General features: G+C 44.2%; 1 protein-coding gene across 2 annotated transcripts in view; it reads left to right on the top strand.

The window, feature by feature from the left end:
- Positions 1 to 4,020: 4,020 nt before the first annotated feature.
- VSNL1 (visinin like 1) overlaps positions 4,021 to 23,995 on the top strand; it is a gene marked incomplete at both ends in the record, with an annotated part of 57,419 nt that continues 37,444 nt past the window's right edge. For both annotated transcript variants that reach the window (XM_079720694.1, XM_079720693.1), the window contains one exon: positions 4,021 to 4,182. In XM_079720694.1, coding sequence (XP_079576820.1) covers positions 4,021 to 4,182 — 162 coding nt within the window. The remainder of the gene's footprint in view (positions 4,183 to 23,995) is intronic.

Genomic DNA, 23,995 nt, shown 5'->3' with positions numbered 1-23,995 from the left:
TATAAATGTCCACTGAACTGAGTTGCCCAGAAAGTTTCTATCTGCCTCAGTTAACCAGACCATCAGCCATTATTGGTACAAATCCATGCCTTTAAGGACAGGAGGAGAGGAGATTAGTGAGAATTTGTAGAAACATGTCACAGAGAAGACAGCATTGGAACTGAGCCTTGCAGAAGGAGTAAGATTTGGGCCAATGGTAAGGAAAAGAAAGGGGGATCCAGGCAGAAGTGACGACGGGCTTTCTCGTGGCATTCTCTTTTTCATAATGAAAAAAACTACCTGGCCCATGTCACTGCAGCCCCAATACGGGGAGGGCATCAGTTCATTTATCAGACATAACTGAGAATCACCTTTATGCCAAGAACTGAGGATGCTGAAACAAAGGCACAGGCCCTGACTTCAAGCTACTTAGACTTTAATGATGAAGACAGACAAGGAAACAATCTCTAGAAGGTCAGGCTATTTTCTATACAGTTAAATGAAACATTCCTCCCATTTGCTGTCTGCACTTTATACTTAGGATTGCATTGACTCTCCTCATGTATAGATTATTATGAGGCTGATTTTCCCAGAAAGAAACATACCAAATCCCATAATGGGACTAATGAAGACCAGTGACAAGATCCTTCATAGTGGCTCACGTCCCATTCATTCATCTCCTCAAAAAGTATTTGTTGAGCATCTAGTATGAGGTACCAGGGTGCAAAGATAAATAAAAGCAGTCCTCTCAAGCAACGAACAATCCAGTAGAGAAATCAATCATGATCATGGAAGCTTTTATAAGGGAAAGGAGAGGCCGAGGACAAAGGATGCCTAAGTCAGCCTTGGAGAGTCTGCAGAGATTTCACAGAGGAGCTGGCACGTGAGCTGAGACTACTTAAAGAAGGAGAAGAAGCGTGCTGAGCAGATAAAGGGGGATGACATTCCAGGAAAAGAAACAGCACGTGCAAAGCATGAATGTGTGGAAGCATGCAAGCCCTGGGACCTGTAACAGTTGATTATTACTGGTATATGAAGTGAAAAGACAGGTTGGCAGAAAATGAGGCTATGAGTCAGCAAGACTGTGCCACGCTAGCAAGCTGGGACTACATCCTGTAGACAACGGTGAACTGTTGAGCGTTTTGGGGAGACGATCAGACGCTGAGGTTTGCATTTCAGAAATTCATTCAAGCAGCCATGCAGGAGGCAGGTTGGAGTAGAGAGCCCAGGGAGGATTATTAATCCAGGCAAAACCTGATGAGGGCGGTGGCAGTGCCACTCTGAGCCAGGTCAGAACTTGATTTTGTACATGATTCACTCATTTCCAGGCACACCTGAGTGATGGTGCTGACCATGACCTGTAACCAAGATGCATGACGTTATGCATTTGAGTCCCCAAAACTGTGATTCATGGTGCTGACCATGTTCCCCTTGTGTGTAAGAGACCATCCTCTCCCGGGTCAACTGAACAGTTTAAGGCATCGCAATGATCCGTAGAGAATCCAAGCTCCCTTGCTTAAGAGAGAAGCTGACACGTTGACCTTCTAAAGGCCCTTGGGGGAGGTGGTTTTTAATAACCCTTAACCCCTTTTCCCATCATTCATACAAACTCACTTCTGGGCTTGTGGTTTTGGTAAATCTAACGGGCTTTTCCAAACAAGAGCTTGGCAAAGTGATCCCTCTCTCATCCCTCTTGCAGCGCCAGAAAACGCTGATTCAGCCTCTCAAACCTTCCTGCTTTCGCTGTTTCTGTTCCTTCTCCTGCAATGCCTTCCAACCACCTGTCTGTCGGTAACTGTGCGCTAGAGCCTTGCAGATCCACGTTCAAATTCTAGCTGTGCCACTCGTTAGTTGTATGATTTTGTACAAGAGAGCTGCCCTCATTGTTTTGCTGAGTTGTCACAGGGTTAGAGGTCAAGTTTGTGAAGGGTCCATCCTAATGCCTCCCCCGCAGCCACTCAGGGTACAGTAGCTATTATTATTAGGTGAGATTCTGGTTCAATAATGAAAATTTGTAATTCTGTACTGAAAAGAACAAAGAGAAGTACTGAAAGTTTGGTAATACATCTTTTGATTATCAAGATAACCATGAATTACCATTTTCGTACCCAGATTAATTAAACCTGACACCTGAGTGCCCACTTGATTTCCATATCCAGCTGTGGAATCCCACAGTAACTTATAATTAAGAGATGGTTTTTAATAAGAGACTTGAAACTTGAAATTCAGAGCAAAAATATGTAGAGAAACTCCATGAGAAAGGGCATAGTTGCTGATCCTCAGGCCCTTTTATCAAACAGAAGAGTTTGGAAGCAAATGGCCATCTAAACAGTATCTTTTCACCATGCTGTGTGCTTCCGAAAAGGAAGCTTCCCCTGAAAGCAGCAATAGTGGTTTGGTTTCATTGTTTTGAAAGAAGTGTTCAGTGTTAGGGCAGGTTACTGACAATGGGTGTGGAATCTGTTTTAGAAGAAGGTAAAAAAATAATAACAGCAGGGTATGTGGTAAGATTACCCCTTCTGGGCTGTTGCAAGTATGGACCTGCTGAGAGCCTAGTAGAGAATTTGTCTCAAGCACTCTGAAGGACTGGCTCCACTTGGGTAAATTCTCCAAAACCTAACTCTGGCTCCTCTCATAGGGCTTGAAAGATCTCGCGATACTTGCCTTGTTCTGGTGATCCCCCAGATTTTCAAGTCTAACTTGACTTTTTAAATTACTCTGTGGTTAATTTGTTTTGTTTTAATTTTTTTTGTCACAAAACAACTACATGAAAGGGAATTTTTAAAAAATCATCTTTAATTTTCCTGCACTGATACAACTGTTTTAATTTTGGAATGTTTTTTGGTCTTTGTTTACCTACGTATTTCTTAATTAGCCATCACAGTAAATCTGAAAGAGTTTTTTTTTTATGTGTGCTTTATTGAGAAAGAAATAGAAGCTAAAGCAGTTAATTAATATTGCTGTAAGCAACACATAAGGTAAAGGGCCAAATCAGGGATAACTCTAAACCTATGCTCTGTTCACCTACACTTGACTGTGATGTTGGCCACACAACCTGGCATATAATCAATGTATTTTATATTTTATGTTATGCACTATTATTTTGACTTACTAGCAGTAATAAGAATAGAATGGAATTATGTCAACTGAAATTCACTAACCAATCTTTAAAAAAAAACCACCCAGAAGTTGTCAACACTGAAGGCAATGTTGTAGGAAGTTTCTGAAGCTGAGAAGAGAGATAGAGAATTAATGAGATGAGTAAAAACGATCTGTTGGCATTTGAAAAAGAAAAAAAACAGCAGAAACTTTGGAACTAGAACAACGCATTCCCTACCATTGCTGATCAGATTTCCAAAGCCACTTTTCTTTTTTCTTTTTATTTTTGTTTTTGCTGTACGCGGGCCTCTCACTGTTGTGGCCTCTCCCGTTGCGGAGCACAGGCTCCGGATGCGCAGGCTCAGCAGCCATGGCTCACGGGCCCAGCCGCTCCGTGGCACGTGGGATCTTCCCGGACCGGGGCACGAATCCGTGTCCCCTGCATCGGCAGGCGGACTCTCAACCACTGCGCCACCAGGGAAGCCCCCAAAGCCACTTTTCGATCATTTGGCTATAGATCCTTCTTACGGTTCTTGTCAATAATGTCACTTAATATCCCTGCAAACTACATGTAGAATTAGGCACCTGTGCAGTAAGTGCTAACGAATCATAATTCGTAAAATGAGAATACAAACATTTTCCATGAACTTGACATGAGTAGCATAAAAAGGGATGTTGGCTTTCCATGTGGGAGTCAGTGCTGTGTAAAAGATGACACATGAAGGAGGAGAATGAACCCTACAGCCTTTTGAGAAGTCTTTTTCGGTCATCTCTTTTCTAGAATATCAAATAGAAGGAAACAGACTTGGGGAGACTTTGATCAGACACGCTGGAGGGACTTCAACCAAGGGACTGCTCAGAACTCTAGCTTGGCTCTTAATCAAGCTTGAAATGATCACAGCCACAGCGCTAATTGCATTAATTTGCTTTTCATCAGGCAGAATGGGGAAACAGAATAGCAAACTGGCCCCCGAAGTGATGGAGGACCTGGTGAAGAGCACAGAGTTTAATGAGCATGAACTCAAGCAGTGGTACAAAGGATTTCTCAAGGACTGTCCAAGCGGGAGGCTGAATCTCGAGGAATTTCAGCAGCTCTACGTGAAGGTAAGTTGTTTTGCAACTTTTTTTTTTTAATCTTCAGGCCAGAAAACATTGTCCTCATCACATGTAGCTTCACATGGAATTATAACTCGAAGTAGCCAATTTGTTTCAACTCTGGTGGTTTTCCACCCAAAAAGAAAAATGGTCATTTTTAAAAATGCAAAGGGATGTGTTTTGTTCCAGCCATAAGTCAAGCAATTTCTGAACAAGAAGAGCAATTGTTCAATCAAAACACCCAACAGTTCAGAGGATGATAGCATCTGGTAAAGCACAGTAAAAATCTCAAATAGTAGCATTTGCTGATGAGTATTGACAGGCGGCTAATTGCACCATTGTCTGGCTTGTTAAAGGTATCTGTACCTCTCTCAGTTAGCAAGAAAGTATCTGGGAGGGCTTTTGCACCCAGAAAGGTCCCCTTCTTTGCAGGTAAGAAAAATATACAGATCTCCACAGCTTTGCATTTAGAAGAAAGTAGGGAGTTCTGGTATACATCAAGGTCTACCAGGATGGTCTTCTATCCTTTTATCAAGGTCTAAAATATGGACTTTCCCCAGGATTTCGTACTGTTTAGAAGTTAACATTCCCCTGGACATTAGATAAAACTGTTCCGTGTAAGGTATAATTTGTACTGCAGTGGTATTGCTTCGGTTTGTCTGAGTTTATCAGCTGTACTTGTTCTAGATTTGGCATGATCTAAGACATTCCGTTTTGTTTACACTTCGATAATGTGAGGCTTGTGGAAAAAAATGCATTGTTTCTCTTTTAACTTTTTCTGACTAAAATACCAAATAGATAATAGTGCTCTTATCATTCAAGTACAGCAAGTATCAATTTGAGCAATATGAACCATCCACATGCATAATATGTGCATGGGATGATTATATAAAATATGAAACAGTGTCATTCTCTCTTGAAGTTGAACATCTCATATAGCCTTTGCTCCAGCAATTCCATCCTTGCATATGTACAAGAAGGAACATGTATAAGAATGTTCATAGCTGCACTGCTCACAATAACAAAACTGGGAAACAACCCAAATGCCCATCAAAGGGAGAGTGGAAAATAAACTGTGGTATACTCACATGGCAGTCAAAACAGTTGAACTGCAGCAACACTGAAACATTAAGTGCAAAAAGTAAGTCTCAAAATACTATAACACAGATAAGATAAATATATGTTTTATAGAACTACAAATAAAAGCAATAAAATCGCATGAAAAAGAAAGCAAGAGAGTGATGAACACAGGATTCAAACTGCATCACCCACCCTGCAGTTATGATGGTTACATCCAGTGCATAAGAGGCAAGGGGGCTTCCCTGGTGGCGCAGTGGTTGAGAGTCCGCCTGCCGATGCAGGGGACACGGGTTCGTGCCCTGGTCCAGGAGGATCCCACATGCCGTGGAGCGGCTGGGCCCGTGAGCCATGGCTGCTGAGCCTGCGCGTCTGGAGCCTGTGCTCCGCAACGGGAGAGGCCACAGCAGTGAGAGGCCCGCGTACCAAAGGAAAAAAAAAAAAAAAAGAGGCAAGGGATGAGATGGAAGTTTAGCCACATGGTTAGATAGTTGGACGGATTGTGTTAAAGTCTTAGCTATGGCTTTGGGTGCTCGGTTTGCAGGTGGTTATTGCATTGATAAAAGCTTGCTAATCCTGCATGGACCACTAATGAATGTTAAGAATCTGTGATTATCATTAATCCAGTGCTGACCACCTGAGGGCTCAAGGTATCTATAGCTATCTTTTTAAATGTGTGTACAAACGTACACAAAAAGTGGTATATGCGCATGTTATAAGTTTACTGTGACACTTCTAAGGATATCTGAGTAATTAGTTTTTAGTGTGTAGAGATCTTTTACGTGGAAGCACTGAGAAATGCATTTACCATTCAATTGACATAAATTGCTTTTGCCGAGAAGTGGGATGGTATGCATTTTCCTAGATTTTTATACAACTCAACATAGTTTTCAAAGTCACATCTTCTACCATTTTATCACCCAGAAGTTAGCCTGTGCCTCAGAACTGTCTTCCCTCAGCCCCAAGGAAAGTACAGACAAATGAGATTTGCCAAAGCCACTTTCATATCAGTAAAAGCCATGCAAGCTGTCACTCTGTGTTTAAGAGCTCTATGTGCCATGTTTCTCACTATTTGTTCAAAATGAGAGTGGTTTTGCCTTTGAAGAAATAGTTCAAATGCAGGAAAGGAAGTATTTTATTTACATGCTGGAAGTACTCAGCACTGAAAATAAAATCCACCTCAAGATAAGGGAGGGGGGTGTGTAAACATCAAACATCCCTCAGTGTTTTATGGTACAACTGATATATATGTACCAATATCAACCCCTACCCCTACCTCCCCCACTCCACCCCAGAGTGGACTTTTTTTCCAGGAAGAGGATATATAACTTTGTGGATGAAGTTTAGATTCTTGGCAGCCTCTTAACAGCCATATTTAAACTCAGCCTGTGCTCTTGTATCAAATAGTTAGAAAGTAGGCAAAGCCCTCCTCTCCTTCCGGAGTTGTCCAAGGACAAAATACAAAAGAGAATCGCAGAGGAAATGTGCCACATCCACAGGAAAAAAAAAAAAAAGAAAGAAAGAAAGACAGGTCTGATAGGTTAGAAGGGAGAATAACAGAGAAAGATGTGTATTATGTAATAAGGCCCAGAGAAGGGCTGAGAAGAAAAATCTTCCTTTAATGCAGCTTGAAAGTACAAATGTTCAGCAAGACACAGTCTTTGTCGTGGTGAATAGGCACTTTTCAGTAGTTCCTTCTATCTCAGTGTGGACATTGAGACATCCTGGAATCCAGCTGAGTGAGCAAAGCCACCGGTGGCCTCTGCCCTCCTGCCTGTGTGGTCAGCCTGACACATCTGCTGTCACTGACCTAATCCATTTTAGGCTCCGGGAGAGTCACCTCATTGTGTGGAGTCGGTTCTGATGAGGGTATGGGGGTGACAGGATAATGGGAGAGACACCCCCACAAGGCCAGGGGCCACAAACTCTCAACTTCAGAAGCCTTTGTATCCAAAATATAAAGGAATTCCATTAAGTCTACATGTAAAACTGTCTAAAACTAAGGTTCAGAAAAATGAGGTAATTTGCCCAGTGCAGCAAAATGAGGTAATTTGCCCAGTGCAGCAAAATGAGTGAAATTCAGGACAGACATTAACAATGGGTATGCTGACTTGCACTGCAGCACACGGCCCTGCTTCTCGACTGGATTCCCCTGGCAGCCCCTCATCACCCTCCCTCCAAGCCCCTCCACCATACAGCTGCTGGAGTGGGATTTGAAAAACACAGGTCTGGGCATGGACCTTCCTAGTTTGTTACCGAACCAGGCTCATTTGCCCAACATGCAGCAAGCCGTACGCTGAGATGCTGAGGTTTGGAGCAGAGAGTTTATTCACAAGGCAGCCAAGCAAGGAGACAGGAGAAGAAGTCTCAGCTCCACCTCCCTGAAGGCAAAAGGCTTGAGATATTTATGGGATAAAGAAGCAGGGTGGTCTTAGGCATGGGGAAAGGTGATTGGAGGTGGGGGAAAGGTGATTGGAGGTGGGGAAAAGGTGAGGTAATCGGCGTTCCGAGCAGGAGTATTGGGTTACATGCTTCCTCATGGGATGCGTGTTCAGGAATGGAGGCTCTTAGCATGGTCTGAGGGTAGAGTTTTTGGCCCTCTGACATCCAAAGGTCATTCATCAGACAACTGTGCAGGCCCAGTTTTAGGCTCAGTGGTCCCATCCAGCTTTTGTCAGCTTGACTAGACAGGAGTTGACTCCAGGTTTCTGGAAAACAGCTTAAGTGCCTGTTACTCTAGTGACCCATACGTCAGAGGCATTATCTATAAGGGTGGTTAAGAAGTCTTGTGATATATGACCTAGCTACGTGAAGCTTGGAGGGTATGCAATTAAAGAAGGAAAAAAAAATTAGCAAGCTTAATCAGTAAAGGCAGGTTACAAGCAGAGGGGTTTTTAACAAGCTGTTCCCTTATCTGCTGTTCCATAAGTCAAGGATTTCTGTTAACCCTATGGGGCATGGTTTCACAGGTTTCATTCTTTAGTCATGTAGAGAATAGTCACCTCACTTAAATCAACATACGACCCAGTGGCTAAGACAGGGCCTGCCACAGAGCAAGCATCAGTGTTGGTGAGTGAATTGTATTGAATGCTGGCTGTGTGTATCCTTCTCAGGAAGCCCTGTGGTGGAGGCATATAGAAGTGACTAAAGGACAGTCCTGCCTGCTCTCCAGGGTCTCACAGGCTAATTGGAGAGACACAGTTAACCACAAAACAAGGCAGAATGACATAAATGCTGTTGGTGGGGCACAAGTGGAAAATAAAGGTTATTTCAAAATGGGATATTAAAGTTAGAAGTTAATTAATGCAGTGATGAAAGGAAGACTTTTCTCCTGGCCTTTCAGAAGATAAAACGTCTCTGAGTATATAGCTTTTACCTTTGACAAACTTGGTACCTATGAAATGTGCCCACCCACCCCCAAATTCGTGTGTTGAAATTTTCATCTCCAGTATGTCAGAATCTGACTGTATTTGGAGAGAGGGCCTTTAAAGAGGTAATTAAGTTAAAATGAGGTCATTAGTGTGGGCCCTAATCCAGTATGACAGGTGTCCTATAAGAAGAGGCAATTTGGACACAAACATGTACAGAAGAAAGGCCACGTGAAGACACAGGGAAATGATGGTCGTCTGCAAATCAAAGAGAAGCCTCGGAAGAAACCAACCTTACCAACACCTTGATCTTGGACTTCTACCCTTCAGACCTTTTATTGTTTAAACCACGCAGTCTGTGGTACTTTGTTATGGCAGCCTTGACAAACTAAAAACAGTACTCGTTCCTTCTCTGTTACAAACTTCTCATGGGCAAACCCAGAGCCCTCTGTATCTGGTATAAGCACGCCTTCTGTCAGGAATGTTCTAACGCTCCTGGCACACACAGAGATGTCCACGTTACTGCAGATGTTTCATCATCCCAACCACAGTACTGCTGCTGAGAGGTTGGGGAGAGAGATTTTGCATTTTGTCACCAAGAACCAAGTACCTGATTTTTTCCCCCATGAGAATTTCCTGTTTCCAATAATTATAAGGATTGCCAAGTTGAGATCACAAATTAAGACTGAGCGTTTGCAATTTGAACTGTATTTTCAGAGAATTTTTAAATTTAATCTTAAAAGAAAACCAACCCTGTGGAAGAGCAAGCAGCTGCATGAGAGAGGAAATGTCCCTATCCCAGGTCCTCTTCCTTGGAAGGCTGATACCATTCCTGCTTCGTTTAGTCTCTGTGACATCAAAGCCAAAGAAACCAAGTAACAAACCGGGCAGAGTCCTGCAAAGCACTGCATGCATTTTGATATTTGTTTGGTGTTCGACTTTCGGGATTGTTTTCATCAGGATCATTGGGTGGATTCAGGTTGAGTTGAAAAGGGAGTTAGTTTAAAAAGGTCGTGGGATCTACAGTCTGACAGCCCTGAGATTCAGTCCTAGCTGTGTTAATGTTTGCCAGATCTCTGGCTCTCTGAATCTATTTCCTTATCTAAGTGATGGAAATAATAAACCCTGTCCTGTCACCTCAGTGGTGTCCTAAAGGAAAGAAGGAAGTAAAAATGACTTACAACCTATGACAAGATGTTTTTGCCATCATGATTGATGATCTGCTCATTTACTCTCAGAGAACCAAGGTAGAAAACAACTTTTATTTCCATGCCAAAGGCAACGGCTGCATAGAATGGTCTACAGAAGAGGAAGTGAAGCTCTATGGAGGTTCAGTAGCATGTGCCTGAATCAAATAGTGTGTCTACCATGCTTTCCAGGGTAACAGGACCCACCACGAGGCTACACCAGCACCATTTCCTCCGTAGATTCTTAGACACTGAGCTCTGGGTCCTCTCCAGCACAAAGGCCTCTCCCAGATCCCTGCTACCAGACAGGCAAGGCGTGGCATTCCAGACCTTCTTTATTCGGCCCCACCAACCACTTGCTGTCCTGTCTCTCATGTGTCTCCACCTGCTCAGTCTCTACAGTGTATCATTTTGCAGGTGGAGAAAGAGATAAATTCTACCTCTTTAGAAAAAGGTAATTAAATGGCCAAAGATTGTTCTTCCCGGGTCTAGCCCAATTCTTCTGAGCCACTGCTTTTCCACCAAGCAAAAACCACTGTACCAAATTTTCTTCTCAAGAGTGTTAGGTGTTAGGCAACTGGAAGGTGTACCTGAGGCAGGTGGGAGGGCCCTTGAGTGCCGTTTGATCATCCCTAATCCAACAGTTTGAATTTTAGTAAAACTTATTTGCATATAACGAAAGAGTTCCTGCCGAGTCATTCCGTGTGTCCATCCAAGTGGTCGTTTCCTGAAGAGCTTCTGTAATTGGGTTATTAGAAAATGCCCTTGCAGCTTATCCTTCAAAGAGTGGGTTTATTCATTCATTTAGTCATTCAAGACCCATTTCCTTTGTGCTTTCTGTAAGACAGATGCTGTCTTGAGTTTTGCCCTCGGTAAGCTCAGAGCCTGATAGAGCTGGAACATCATCTCATTTTTTTGTATGATGCTTTTCACTTCGCAAAGCCATGTTTATTTTTACAACAAAATGTAATTGGAATTCCATTCAATGAGAAATTTTCTAGGCCTAAAACATAGGAAAGATAAATCTAGTCACCAAAATTCTATTGATACAACTACCCAGAGATGTGGATTAAAACAAAATAAAAACAAATTATGTCATAGAATCAGGAGCACCTAAACATTTGATGATTAAAGACATTTTAATAGAACAAGAAAGATTTTCTCGTTAATAAAGTATTATTACCTAATTCTCTATGTGGCTTTATAATTTTACTCTCAAATTGTATTCTTATGTTTAAAAACCTACTATTAGAAGGAAAAGGCATACCTCCTCAAAGTTATATGAAAACACATAATAAATGTAGGCTTTTAGGCATGCAATCTTTGTTTTGTAGAATTATGAAATAAAATATGTGCATCTAGTTTTGCCCTGTTTACTGCATAACTTGGACAAGGGACTTTTTCTCTCTGATTCTCAGATTCATCATTTGTGCAAATTAAAAAAAAATCAATCTCTATCGATGGCTCTCAAACTTGAGTGGGTATCAAAATCACTTGGGCAGACTACTCAGTCAGCAGGTTGCTGGGCCCCTTCCTTAGGGCTGCTGTTCTACTAGGCCTAGGACAGAGCCCCAGTGTCTGGATTCTTAATAAGACCTCAAAGATAGTTCTAATGGAGAAAATCCATGAATGACATTTTGAGAAACACTGGCCTAGAGCTTAACCTGGGAGTATCCTGGGATAGGCTTCCGGAGTTCTGTACACACTGAAATTATATGTATAATTTTGTATCTACACTCTCTTGAGATAACTTTCCTCAGGTATATAAATGGTTCTTTGCAAGCTCCCCAAATATTAAGAATCACTAAAGATACTTGTAATCATTGGCAGGCCTAACATTCTAATTTCTGTGACCGTAGAGTTATTGGGTCTCAACTGACAGTAAGACAAATGGAGAACATTTCCCTTCTAAACTAGACTCTCAAATAAACGTTACAGGCAAAAAGAGAACAAAAGTTTCTGGACTGCACTTTGTGAAATTTGTTTTCAGTTTGTTGTGGGATGTTTTCCTGATTCATTCAAGGCCCATTAATTAAGCTGTATTTTGTCCAGAGCCCCGTGAAAATGCAAATGGCAAGGCCCCAAGGGGATGAAATGCACCCCTGCTTGCATTCATTCTCCTAAGCACCTATGTGCCAGATGCTGAAAAGACCCTGGGTCTACAGAGACCGTCACAGATCCCTACCCTCAGGTGGCTATGGTCTGGTGCCAGCAAGAAGTCTATAGGTCAAGTGTATGGTATATACCATACACACACACACACACACACACACACATCTGTAATACAGGGACCATTGTGATCAGAACCATGAAAGACAGGGAAGGACATGGAGGCCCAGGGAGGGCTGGTGGGGAAGGTGACATTGACGCTGACTCTCAAAGCAAGGGTGATTTGGACATGAGCTGTCAGTGTGTCTGGAAGTTCATAAGTCTCACTGACCAGCATCACAAAAGCTAGAATAAAAAACGGCTAGTGTGTTTGAGAGCTCCTCTGCATGGTGTTGGCAGGAGGCCCACCAGATTGAGCGTATTAGGTTGAAACAAAAGTACAATGAAACAAAACAAAACAAACAAACAAACAAACCAAAACCTCTTGGCAGACCTGCTGAGATAATCTGGAAAACCACCTGTTGAAGATAAAGCTCATACCCCCGGGGCTTCTGCCACAGGTCTCCTGTCTCATTTTTCCTTCTCTTCTCTCTCCCTCCCTTTCGTCCCTTCTTTTGTGATCATTCTAAAAGTGCTTTAATCTGACCGTTAGCTCACTTGATTCTCACCATGGCCAAGGAACCAGACGTTGGAGGTAGCATTTCCTTACTCCAAGCTGTATGGGTTGGGAAGTCAGGAGACTTGACCAGGGCTGCAGAGGGGCCAGCAATTGAACACCTGGCCCACCTTGCAAGCAGCATTCTTCCCTCCTGCTGTGCTTCCTGTGGCCTCTGGGTCACACGCAGGAACAGGCATCTGGGAGCTTCTCTGATCTACTTTGCTGTGAAGCAGATGCATCGAAAGTTCTCTTGTTGCTCCATTTCAGCCATCCTTCTAGGACCAGCTCAAAAGCTTCTCCTTAGAAGAGCCTTCTTTGATCTTCCGACTCTCAAAGCCAGAGGAATCTCTTTCTCCTCTGAGTTCCTAAGCCTTTGGTTCCCCACTCCCCCTCACCTCTGTTAACAAGGACATTATAGTTTTGCAACACAATTCTATAAGCTTTTCTCACCTCCTCTCTGGGTAGAGCGCTTCTTCATTCCCCAGAGCCTACACTGCTATTAGTGTTTTGCCAGAATATACTTAAATGTGATGTGGTTTAATCAGAAGGCTGGATGTGTACCTGGCTGTACCATACACTGGTCGTGTGAACTTGGGAAAGTCTTATGCTTAAAGGTTGTTAAATAAATCAATAAACCACTCTGACCCTCAGATTCCTCATCTGTCAGATGGGGAGAATATTCTGAGCCCTGCTTCATCATGCTTGAACTTAGGCATCTGGGCATGGAAAGTCTTCCAGATGCCAAACAGCCCAGTCTCTTGGCTGTGGCATCAAGCGCTGGCTCCCCTATCAAGTATTTTATCCAAAGAAAATGTGACAGAGGTGACTATTATCGCTTCTCAACATCTGATTCAAATCAATTTTGAAAATAATACTCTTGGCTCAAGAAAAGCATGTTTGGGTGATCGATTTTCAGGGCTTCAGATTCTGCTTGTTCATAAGAGGTAATTAGGAGTACGCCTTATTAAAAATTTGTTGGGCAGAGCTATATACAGAAGCATTTTAATTCCTTTGGGAAATAGACATTACATAAGACACAAAATGTTAGCCAGATTGGGCTAGTGAAGACATTGCAATTTTTAGTGAGAACCTGGGAATTCATTTCCATTTGGAATGTTTGCCAACACAATCTAGGCTGCACTTCAAATTGAATTAATGTGGAAAACAAGAGCTGGGGTCTGAAATCTCAAGGAAGAGATGACAATAAAGTTACAGTTCTGGGAAAACAGTGTCCCATGTGAGGCTCCAAAGACATTTTATTACAGCGAGATTGTCTCAGGGAATAGCTAGCTACTACCCACATGTCTTGCATTAGAGAGAGCATTTATCCCAGAGGGGTGGAAGTGATAACCTTCTCCTGTCTCAACGGGTGTGAAATTATTTTGAATGGCTTCCACACCTTGGGATTTTGCTTCCCCATGATAGGGCAGGTGTCAGTTAGAGAGATATCAGTGGTCATTGCAGCCATGCCATCCAAAGGAATGCTCTTAGAGGATACCTCAACTTCTGTGTCCTCAGGATAAGGTTAGAAAGAGCCCTTTAGAAGTCTCTCAGTCCACCCTGCCCCCATTTTACAAAAGAGGAAACAGACGCCCTGGAGCGAGGAGGGCTGCCTGAGAACCTGTTCCTAATGGCTCCAATTAACATCCAAAAGGATGTGTCTCAACTCCAGCCTGATAATGAGGTTTTAAAGCCAGAAGGACCTGCTCTCCAGTTAGCTATTCTCTTCAGCTAATTATTAAAGGACAATACATTTCTAATTGGAAATACAGGGTTGGACTTGAAGATAAGAAAATCATATCTGGATCTCTGAATGTAAAGCTGTTTTACATTATTGGATTTTTCTGACCCTTTGAAAGGGTGATAGGGCTTGGATCGGGTATCCTTGACCCACCTTGGTGGAAATCATTTCCTCCCCTCCTGTGGCCTATTTAGCACCTGCCGGAAGAAAGCTCTCTGTCTTATTGATTATGCACTCCGGTGTCTCCCCTTGGAATGGTTCTTGGACCCTCATCTGTTTCTCTCTGAGGGTGTTATGGAGCTTAGCGTCCCCTCCCTGTGACAGTGATGATGTTGCTGTGAATTGTGTCCTGCGTTGGGCTCGAAGACAGCTTCTCCCCTCGCACATGCAATGCACTTCTCTCATCACAGTGGAGAGATTGGGGGGGAGGTGTGGTCAGCCACAAAATACACCTAAATCCATTTACGAAATGCCCAAGGGCCTCCTTAGCTATTTTAGGGGAATCCTTTTGTAGATAATCATCCATAGTAGTTTCTAGCAGCCACCCACCTTCAACAAACACTACCGAGCGGTATCTATAACAAGTCTGTAGCCAAGAGCTATGGAGGATGCAGAGTTTGAGTCAGACTCCCTCACTCCTTTAAAGAGCTTGCAGCCTAGTGGAACAATCCGTGTAGATAGCTAAAAGATCACAGAGAAAGTGCTATCTGTCCCAAGACTCGTGTAAATATTCTAATGTAACGAGTTTCTATATAAATATCTTCACTGAAGATTTCACGATGCCTTGAAATATAGGTCGGATTTGCAGCTGCGAGGATGACAGTCCTAAGAGGGGGACCACCCTAAGCAAGGGTACAGGGCAGGGAGGCAGGGGAAGGTGTGGGAAATAGCAAGCCACCGTGTTGGCTAAAATGTCGGATCACCAAAGAGGTATCAGGGGAAAGTGAGGTTGGAGATGTGAGTGGGCCCCGGTCACAGAGGGCCCAGACTGCCAGAAAAGCTCTGAAGTCCAGAATGTTGTAGACAAGGCAGAGAGATGGCTTCCTGCTGGGATTTGTTCGATGACCATGGAAATTCTGGTGACCTGGTATTGTCTTCCTCTTAAAACAGCATAACGACAGTACCAGGAAGGAAGCATTCTTTTTCATTTCCCTTATAAATGGTCCCCGTGACTCCGTGGGTGAAGCTGCAGGAGCTCGCAATGTGCCCTTGAACGAATGACTTAACATCAAAGTTGACTGAGTTCTTCATCAAGTATTTACCAGCTGTACCTTGTCTGTGCTGCACTGAACCCTGAGGGGAGCAGCAGGTAGGACACTAATGGAAGTGCCAGGCCATGTGGGAAGAGGCAGCCTTCCAAGCAGATCATTGCAGTGACAACCCAAGAGCTAAGTGAGGTTATGGGTCAATCAGAGCTTTGAGAGCTCAGGGGAGGGGAAGGAAGAGAAAAGGCCGGGGAGGGTCTGGCGAGGCTTCCTGGGCAGGGAGAACGGGGGCAGCACAGGAACTGGGGGCTGAGGCCCCAGGAGAGACTTAGACAAAGAGGGTAAAAACGTTTTGCCTCCACAGAGCTGGGGGTGAGCAGTAGGTGGACAAGGCCCTGATCTTGGCATGGTTGGCACCTCCTGGAATGCTCAGGGGGACTTGGAATTTTCCTTGCCATAGTCCTCCTGCCCGGGCAGCCTCTCTGCCTCCCCACTTTAGCAGTAGAGGCTGACCCCAGCCCACAAGACCAGTCCTGTCCTGTTGTCCTGGCCCGGTTTCCAGCCAGAGCTGCCTGCTCTGAGCCCTCCACTCGCTGAGAAAGAAGTGGATGAGTCAAAACTTTTGGGGTGAAAACCATGACACTGGGTGATCCAGGAAGACCAGCTGGGTCTGGCTGTTACAGGCAGCATCCGTGCCGTCACACCCCACGGCCACATCTTCTGTAGATGAAATCCCTTCTCTGAAGTAAAGAAGCAAACTCAATGTGTTCTGACTTGAAATGAAAAACAAATGGGTTGTTTTATCAGGGCAGTTCAGAGCGTGTTCAGGGAAAAGTGCAAGATGGATGTGGTCCTGTGTTTTTGTGTATTTTGTAAAATAAATTTATTTATTTGTTTGTTTTGTAGTTTTGGCTGCATTGGGTCTTGGTTGCTGCACGCGTGCTTTCTCTAGTTGCGGCGAGCGGGGGCTACTCTTCCTTGCGGTGTGTGGGCTTCTCACTGTTGCGGCTTCTCTTGTTGTGGAGCACAGGCTCTAGGCGTGCAGGCTTCAGTAGTTGTGGCTCGCGGGCTCTAGAGCGCAGCCTCAGTACTTGTGGCGCACGGGCTTGGTTGCTCTGTGGCATGTGGGATCTTCCCGGGCCAGGGACTGAACCCGTTTCCCCTGCATTGGCAGGCGGATTCTTAACCACTGTGCCACCAGGGAAGCCCCGTGTATGTATTTTTCATTAAAGGGCATAAAGATGTGAGCTGAAGTTATGTATATTATCATTTGGGGCTTGGATTCCTCCCTCTATCAGAGACACAGAGAGCAGCTTAGAACATGTATTAAATAAGAGCTGAAAAGGCAGCTGCTTTTGTGGAAGGAACAGCCCTGGAGCTGACTCTGCAGTTTGAACCCAGGGTCTGCCCCTAAGAGCTGCGAGTTCTTGGACGAGGTCCTCCACTTCCCTTATCTTCAGCTTCCGCCGCTGTTAGATAATTCTTCATATCTACCTTACACGTGCTTCCACTGAAGGTGCTCAATTAATACTCGAGGTCACTTTCATTATTACTGGGGGCCCCGGGGACTGATGAGAAGAGCGCAGGGGTGAGGAAGCTGGCCTCTGCGTGCCAGAGAGATCCTTCTGGGACTCTTCACCTCTCTGAAGCCTCAAGTCACCATTCGCCCCAGGACACTGTCCCTCCCTTCGGGGGAGAGCTGTCTCAGATTCCATCGTGTGAACCAGTCTTCCCCAGCATGCCCTGCCGGCTGGCAAGGCATCCTGCCCCTGTGGAGAAAGAGGGGCGAAGGAGGAAGAGAAGAGATTGTCCCCGGGTGCAGGTGCCAGCGGGAATTCTCCCAGCAGTTGGGGAGGGAAGCCAGCAGACAGGGAATTCTCTCCCTCCCTGTGCTTCTCTGCTGCAGACAGTAACAGCCTCGAAGGTGTTACACTGACTCCAGAGTAGAGCTCTGGGAGAAGAACATGCGGTCCCATGGACACCCCGGTGGGGTGTTTGGGGTGTGTGTACAGCCCCCTCTGAGGGCTGGAGGAGGAGGATCCCATTTGAGACAAAGCATATTAACACTAGATATTGACGTAGGTGTCAGGGACGGTTTCTGTTGTCCCTGTGCAATCCACATATTTACTGTCTGCTCCAGGGGACTGTCACACCCTGGAGGTGAGTAGAAAAGGGGCACATTGTCATTACAACAAAAAATACAACAAAAAATACAGTAGGAACCAGGCACTTATGTCCTTTCTAGAAAAAAAATCAAAGTGTGACTCGATGCATAGATGAACAATGGGTAGATGACAATAGCCAACATTAATTGAATGCTTATCAAGTGTCAGGTACTGTTCCAAACACAGCATTATGTGTATATTAACTCATTTGATCCTCACAAGGGTGTATGAAGTAGACATTATTATTCCCCCCATTTTACAAATGAGGCACAAAATGGGTAATAACTCTCCCAGGGTCACATGACATTCACACCCAAGCTGTTGGGCTCCATTGCCAGTGCTCTTTACTAGGTAGATGGATCCCTGATGGAAATCTCAGAAGGAGACTTGATCGCTACTAAAAAGGGTAGTTTGTATAGTTTACCTTCCTATGGCCTTTCATTGAAAACATTCAGATAAACAACTGGTGTGGTTCCAGACGACTTCTAGGTGGAATGGAAGGAGCAAGGAGTCCGGGGGCCTGTTGGACGGAGGCAAGTTCTTCAGTCTCCGAGTCTGAGTTTCCTCGTCAGACAAGGGAAAAGGACAGGGTACTTGTGAAGGCCAGCGTGGCAGAGAGTCTGACGATGCCTGCATTTCCGGTGTGAGAGCTCCTTTTCAGCAATGTCGGAGTTGGGTCGGTGGAAAACCAGGGAGGGCTGACTATGTATACGAGGGTGGAGAAGCCCACCCACCACGAGGAAGCACAGCTTCCTTCTCGAGCTGACTTAATGACTACAAATTATGGGACTGTGCTGCCTACTGCCTGGCACTGACCAGAGAAGACACAGAGGGGTGGCTGGATGAAATGAGGTGGCAGATGTTGTTGGTTATATACCCGGTGGCCATGGTCCTCTTCTTACCCTTTCCTCTCTGGCCATGGCCTACTTCCCACTGCAGAGGCCAAAAATCCAGGTCCATCTTGTATCTGGGATGTGACCAATCCTGGTCAAAAGGGATCTGAGAAAAGCTCTGCTGAAAGCTGGGGAGGGTTCTGGAAAAGGATTTCTTCACTTGTAGAAAGACTAGCATGCTGGTGTTTGTATAGTGTCTGCATGCGATCCCTGGAATTGCTATAGCTAACTGTCAGAGGTGAAGGAAGATACTGATTCCAAGCTGAATGTGGCAGAATGGAAAGATAGAAAGAACCTGAGCCCTCGGTGGTATCCCTGAGCTGCTGACTAAATCCTAAAACAGTATCTGGACCATGCGTTGTATGGGATAATTAACCCTCTGTGGTTTGGGCCATCTTTGGTTGGTCTTCCGTTCCTTGCAGAAGAAAGCATCATACTTAATACAAAGGAGAATGGAGCTGAGAGCCAGGAGCCCCTGGTCCTGGTCAGGACTCTGCTGCTAATAAGTTGTGTGATTCTGGGCCAGTTACAAACCTCTCCGAGTCATAGGGTCTCAATTTATTTATTTATTTATTTATTTATTTTTATATTATACTGTTTTTATTTTATTTCATTTTTAAATTTGTTTTGGACATGCATAAGGTACGTGGGATCTTAGTTCCCAGACCAGGGATCAAAGCCACGCCCCCTGCAGTGGGAGTGCTTACTCTTAACCCCTGGACCACTTGGGGGAAATCCCAATTTATTGAAGAGGCAAGTAATACCTGTTCTACCTCCTTCTCAGAACATTTGTGAGACCACATGCAACATTTTTAGCCCCACTTCCTACTTTGTTCTGAAGATATAGAAATGAATAAAATATGGTGTGGATAAAAATGAATGAATAAATAAAATGAAATAAAATAAATGGATAAAATGAATTTTTAAAGACAGATATGGGAACAAACTCCATGTTCCATAGACAGAAGAAAGGAATTCAATATGGCTGAGCAGAGAAGATGAAGGGACCAGGGATAGAAGGTAAGAGGTAGAAGAGGTAAGCACAGCCTCAGTTTCTACCTTTGAAACATGATGGAGAGAACCATATGACCTCTAAAGTTCTCTTCCAATGCCAAGATTCTAGAAGCCGAATGGAGCTGTCACTAGATCTCTGCTAGATGTGAATGTCCCTGTACCACATGTCACATGGCATCATAGCAGTTTCCCTGCCCAACTACCCTCAGGGGCAGGGACTGTGTCTTACTCATCTCTGTATCCCCAGCGGCCAGTAACAAAAACTAATTTGCTAATAGAACAAGTTAATAAATGAATAAAGACTCTGTCTTATAGATTCACTGAAATTCATTTTAAAGAATAAATGAAAGGAATGAAACATTTCCCAGTGTGTTATCCAGAATAATAAACCCACAGAGATTCATAATGAACCATTTTGATATAGTGTGTTTAACTAAACAGGATGCAACATCATGTAACAGGATAACATACCGTCCCCATTCTCAGAGTCAAGTGGCTAATCTTCTTATGAATATGTGAAGCACTTTCCAGCAAGAGAGTCGTCATGAACTTCCTTAAATACTATGTTTCCCAAAGATGAAATGAAAGGCTAAAATGTAAAACTCGAGATGTCTACTATGAACAAAGCTATGTGATGACTTGAAAATTAGGTTGCTTACGTTTGAGTTTGTAGTGAGATTGTCAAAAACAAAACAAAACAAAACTGTAAGAACTGGAAGGATTTTCTTTTAGAAGAGGTGCGAGGGATACCATAAAAGACATAGACGGTCTCTGAAAATAGATGGCTGTGTCTGCTTTCTAAGTAAATCTCACTGCATAGTCAAGGTAGGACTTATTTTTATCCATGTTCTTTTAAAAAATGTGACATGTCTACCAAGAGCACGATAGATGATGACACTGTGTTAAAGCTAATACATTGTGGCTTCACAGCTTGGCCCCAGTAAAATCTCTTGCAGACTCAGAAGCTGGTGCTTGGAGACATCTTTCAAGATGACACAGCTGGGTTGCCAGGGTAACTCGCTGGATGAGGATCTGCCTGGCTTTGGGAGAGGTTACATAAGACAAGACCAACGGGGAAGAGTTAAGGGATGTCTTGGAGTCAAGGGATGAAAAGAGTTCAGGATGAGGACATAGGACCTGGTGGGGACATTGGGCAGGGGATAGCGTTAGACACCTGGATCAGTCACCTAAGTGGAAAAAATCTTAGAGTCCTGACTGATGAAGAATGCTCTGGGTAACTGAGGATTCCAGCTGATAGAGAATTCATATAATATATAAAAGCAAAGAAGATCATTTCCCTAAGAATCAGTCTCAGCATTTCCTTTTAAGATTTCAAAGATATTGAAGAAGATGCCCTGTTATTTCATGTAAATATATTTGTTTATATGGGTGCCTTTGTTAAGATAAAAGTTCAGCTGAGTATGACAGAGACTCACCTGGTTTCAACATGACTGAGGATTATTTTTCTCTCGTGGGAAGTCCAAGCTGGCCCGGCAGCTCTGCTCTGCAAGCCCTCAGGGACTCAGTCTTCTTCTCTCCTGGTGCACCTTCCTAGGGTGTTGCTCTGATTCATAGGACCCCAGGTGGCTCCCCAAAATGTCGCATTGCATCTAGTGGAAGGAGAAGAGAAGAGATGGGGGAGTATACCCTTCCCGTCAAGGGCAAGACCCAGAAGTTGCATATATCACCTCAGCCATATCCAGAGCTTAGTCTCACGGCAATGCTTAGCCGCAAGGGACACTGGGAAAGTAGCCTTCATTTTGGATGGCCATATGCCCAGCTAAAAAGTCAATCATCCTGGAAGGAGAGAAGACCAGATATTGGGAAAAGCTGGCAGTCTCTGTCCAGAGGGTACATTTTGGGAGGCTCCTTTCTGTCATCAGCCTCTCTTCTAAGGTCAGGTGCAAGATGTGAAGCTATTTGAGCTTCTCTGTGGTTGAGATTTGAGGCCATGACAAGCAGAAATGGACTCACTCTGTGTGTGCTTTTGTTTTACCAAAAGTGTGTGATGCCGTTACCCTATTCTTCTGCCTGGGCTGGACCTCACTACCTCCCCAGGGCTTTGCTCTGTCTGATGCACCAGGACTTGATGGAAATGTCATCCAAATAGAGTGTTAAATGTGGTCATAAAGGTACCAACGATTAGTCACTCTGTATGCTGCAGGCAGTGGGGTTCATTTTTTAAACATGAGAAACTGTTGTCCATAATTTGCTAACACAAGAAGCCCCTGTCACCTCTACCCTTTTCCTGTGCCTGCTCCCCAAATCTTTATCCCCACTGGGGTGCCTCTGCAGGACGTGCCACTCGACTAGTGGACCATGATTAGTGCTTGTGTTTCTCTCCTTGTGTCAGTTTATTTGCCCACTTGACTTGAATATCACGTGAACAGCAGGCCTCTGGTGGCATTAGGCAAATGCAGCATCATGTGAGGGACAAACACCTAACAGTGGGTGAGAGATATTGAGACATAGGACCTGTAATCACATTCATTGTAAGATTTACTGATGCAGAATGACTGTTTGGTCTTTGTATTCCTTCCATCTTTCCATTCATCCATCAGTCCATCCACCCATCCATCTAGTTATCTATTCATCATCCATCCATCCATCTAGCCATCCATCCATCCATCCATCCATTTATTCATTAAAACGCCCTAGAAAAGTACCAAATTAGGAACTTCCCTGGCAGTCCAGCAGTTAAGACTCCTCCCTTCCAATGCAGGGGGCGCAGGTTCTATTGCTGGTCGGGGCACTAATATCCCGCATGCTGCACAGCACGGCCAAAAAAAAAAAAGTACCAAATTAAGAGCTGGGGATATTGAAATGAACCAATAGCCATGGCTCCTATCCTCAGTGAGCTCAGTCAATGGGAGAGAATGTCAAGTAAACTGGTATTGATAATACAATGAGGTAAATAGGCTAGAAGCAGTGAAAAATGAGTAGTGCTTAGAAGAGGATCTTGGGGGTCGGGGGTGGCTTCCCAGAAGAAAAACACTTGAGCCACAGCTTAACATACTGAGCCGGTTGGCAATGAAAAGAAGGAGCTCCTAACAGCAGCAAGCGTTTGCAATCTTTTTTTTTTTTTTGCCCGAGATTTATTTCTTCCTAGTCCTAGTCCACAAAGCCAACATGCAAGGCAAGATCCTAGATACTTCTCAGCCACACTAAAAATACATACATAATCTAGTGGAAACAAGCACACTGGCAAAACGTTCTCCTTCCTGCCCATTAGTCAGCCTTTTATCAGAACAGCCCTGTCAAGGACCCAAGAACATGACGTTGGGTTGCAATGTGTCAGTGATATGGCACTGGAAGCATCCGGGTGACAGGGCCTTGGCTCTCTGTCTCCGCTGTGTGTTTCCAAGGAATCTTCCTCTGAACTCTAGCCAGGCAAGGGCCGCAGCTCAAAGCCTGAGCTATGCTTGCTTTGATCCAGTAATGCCCGTGTTGGCTTTTTCTCCCGAGGAACATGAAAGTCTTTGTTCCATAAAACAAGCAGTTGTGTCTCTTTTCTGGTCCTGATGGCAGTTTTCAGAAAAAAGAGAAAAGAGAAAGGGGGAGGGAGCTAATATTTACCGAGTTCCTACTATGTGTCCAGTAGATGCTATGAGAGAAACCGAGGAGATAGGACCCCCTTGGGAGCAATAATGAATAGTAACAATAGCAAGGACGAGTACAGTAATAATAGCAAACACTTACATAGCACTTACTATAGGCCAGGCATTATTTTATGTATGTTCTGTATATTAATCCACTTAATTCCTACAACAGCCTTTTGTACTAGGTACCTTTACTGGCTCCATTTTACAGATGAGGCAACCGGGCACAAACAGAGAGTAGTAACGTGTCTACGGTCACATAAACAATGAACTGGCTAAGCTGTATACAGCCTATAACTTTGGAACCCCCAGCTCTGGCCTTCACTGTGTGACCCTGGACAAATTACATAAACTCTCTCAGCCTCAGTTTCTTCATCTCAGTGATGGACGTAGCAATGCCCGGTCATGTTCAATCATTATGCCGAGAGACCAAGCTTGTGTGGAGATAGAATGAAGGGTGACCATGCCTGTAACAAATATGCAGTGGAACGTTCATGTACGGCTGCTCTGGGGTTGGCTTTATCCAGGAAGTGGGGCTTGAACTGGACCAAAAAGTAGACCTTTTCAGGTTAGGATGAGGTTTGGAGGATTATTCTGACGAGGACAGGGGTGGCTCCAACTGTGACATGGGCCAGTTTTGAGCCCAGCGTCTCCCCTCCATTTCTCTGGGCCTTTTTCTCTCTCCCCACAGTTACCTGTCCATGCTTGCCGTCCCCTCACTCATCCTAACCTGCTCCCCAGATGTTTGTAATCAATTTATTTATACCAACATATCAATGACCGATTAGATTAGTGTGGACATCATG

The sequence above is a fragment of the Hyperoodon ampullatus genome (genome assembly GCF_949752795.1).
Source record: "Hyperoodon ampullatus genome assembly, chromosome: 15".
Classification (NCBI taxonomy): Eukaryota; Metazoa; Chordata; class Mammalia; order Artiodactyla; family Ziphiidae; genus Hyperoodon; species Hyperoodon ampullatus.
This window is presented reverse-complemented; position numbering and strand designations above follow the sequence as displayed.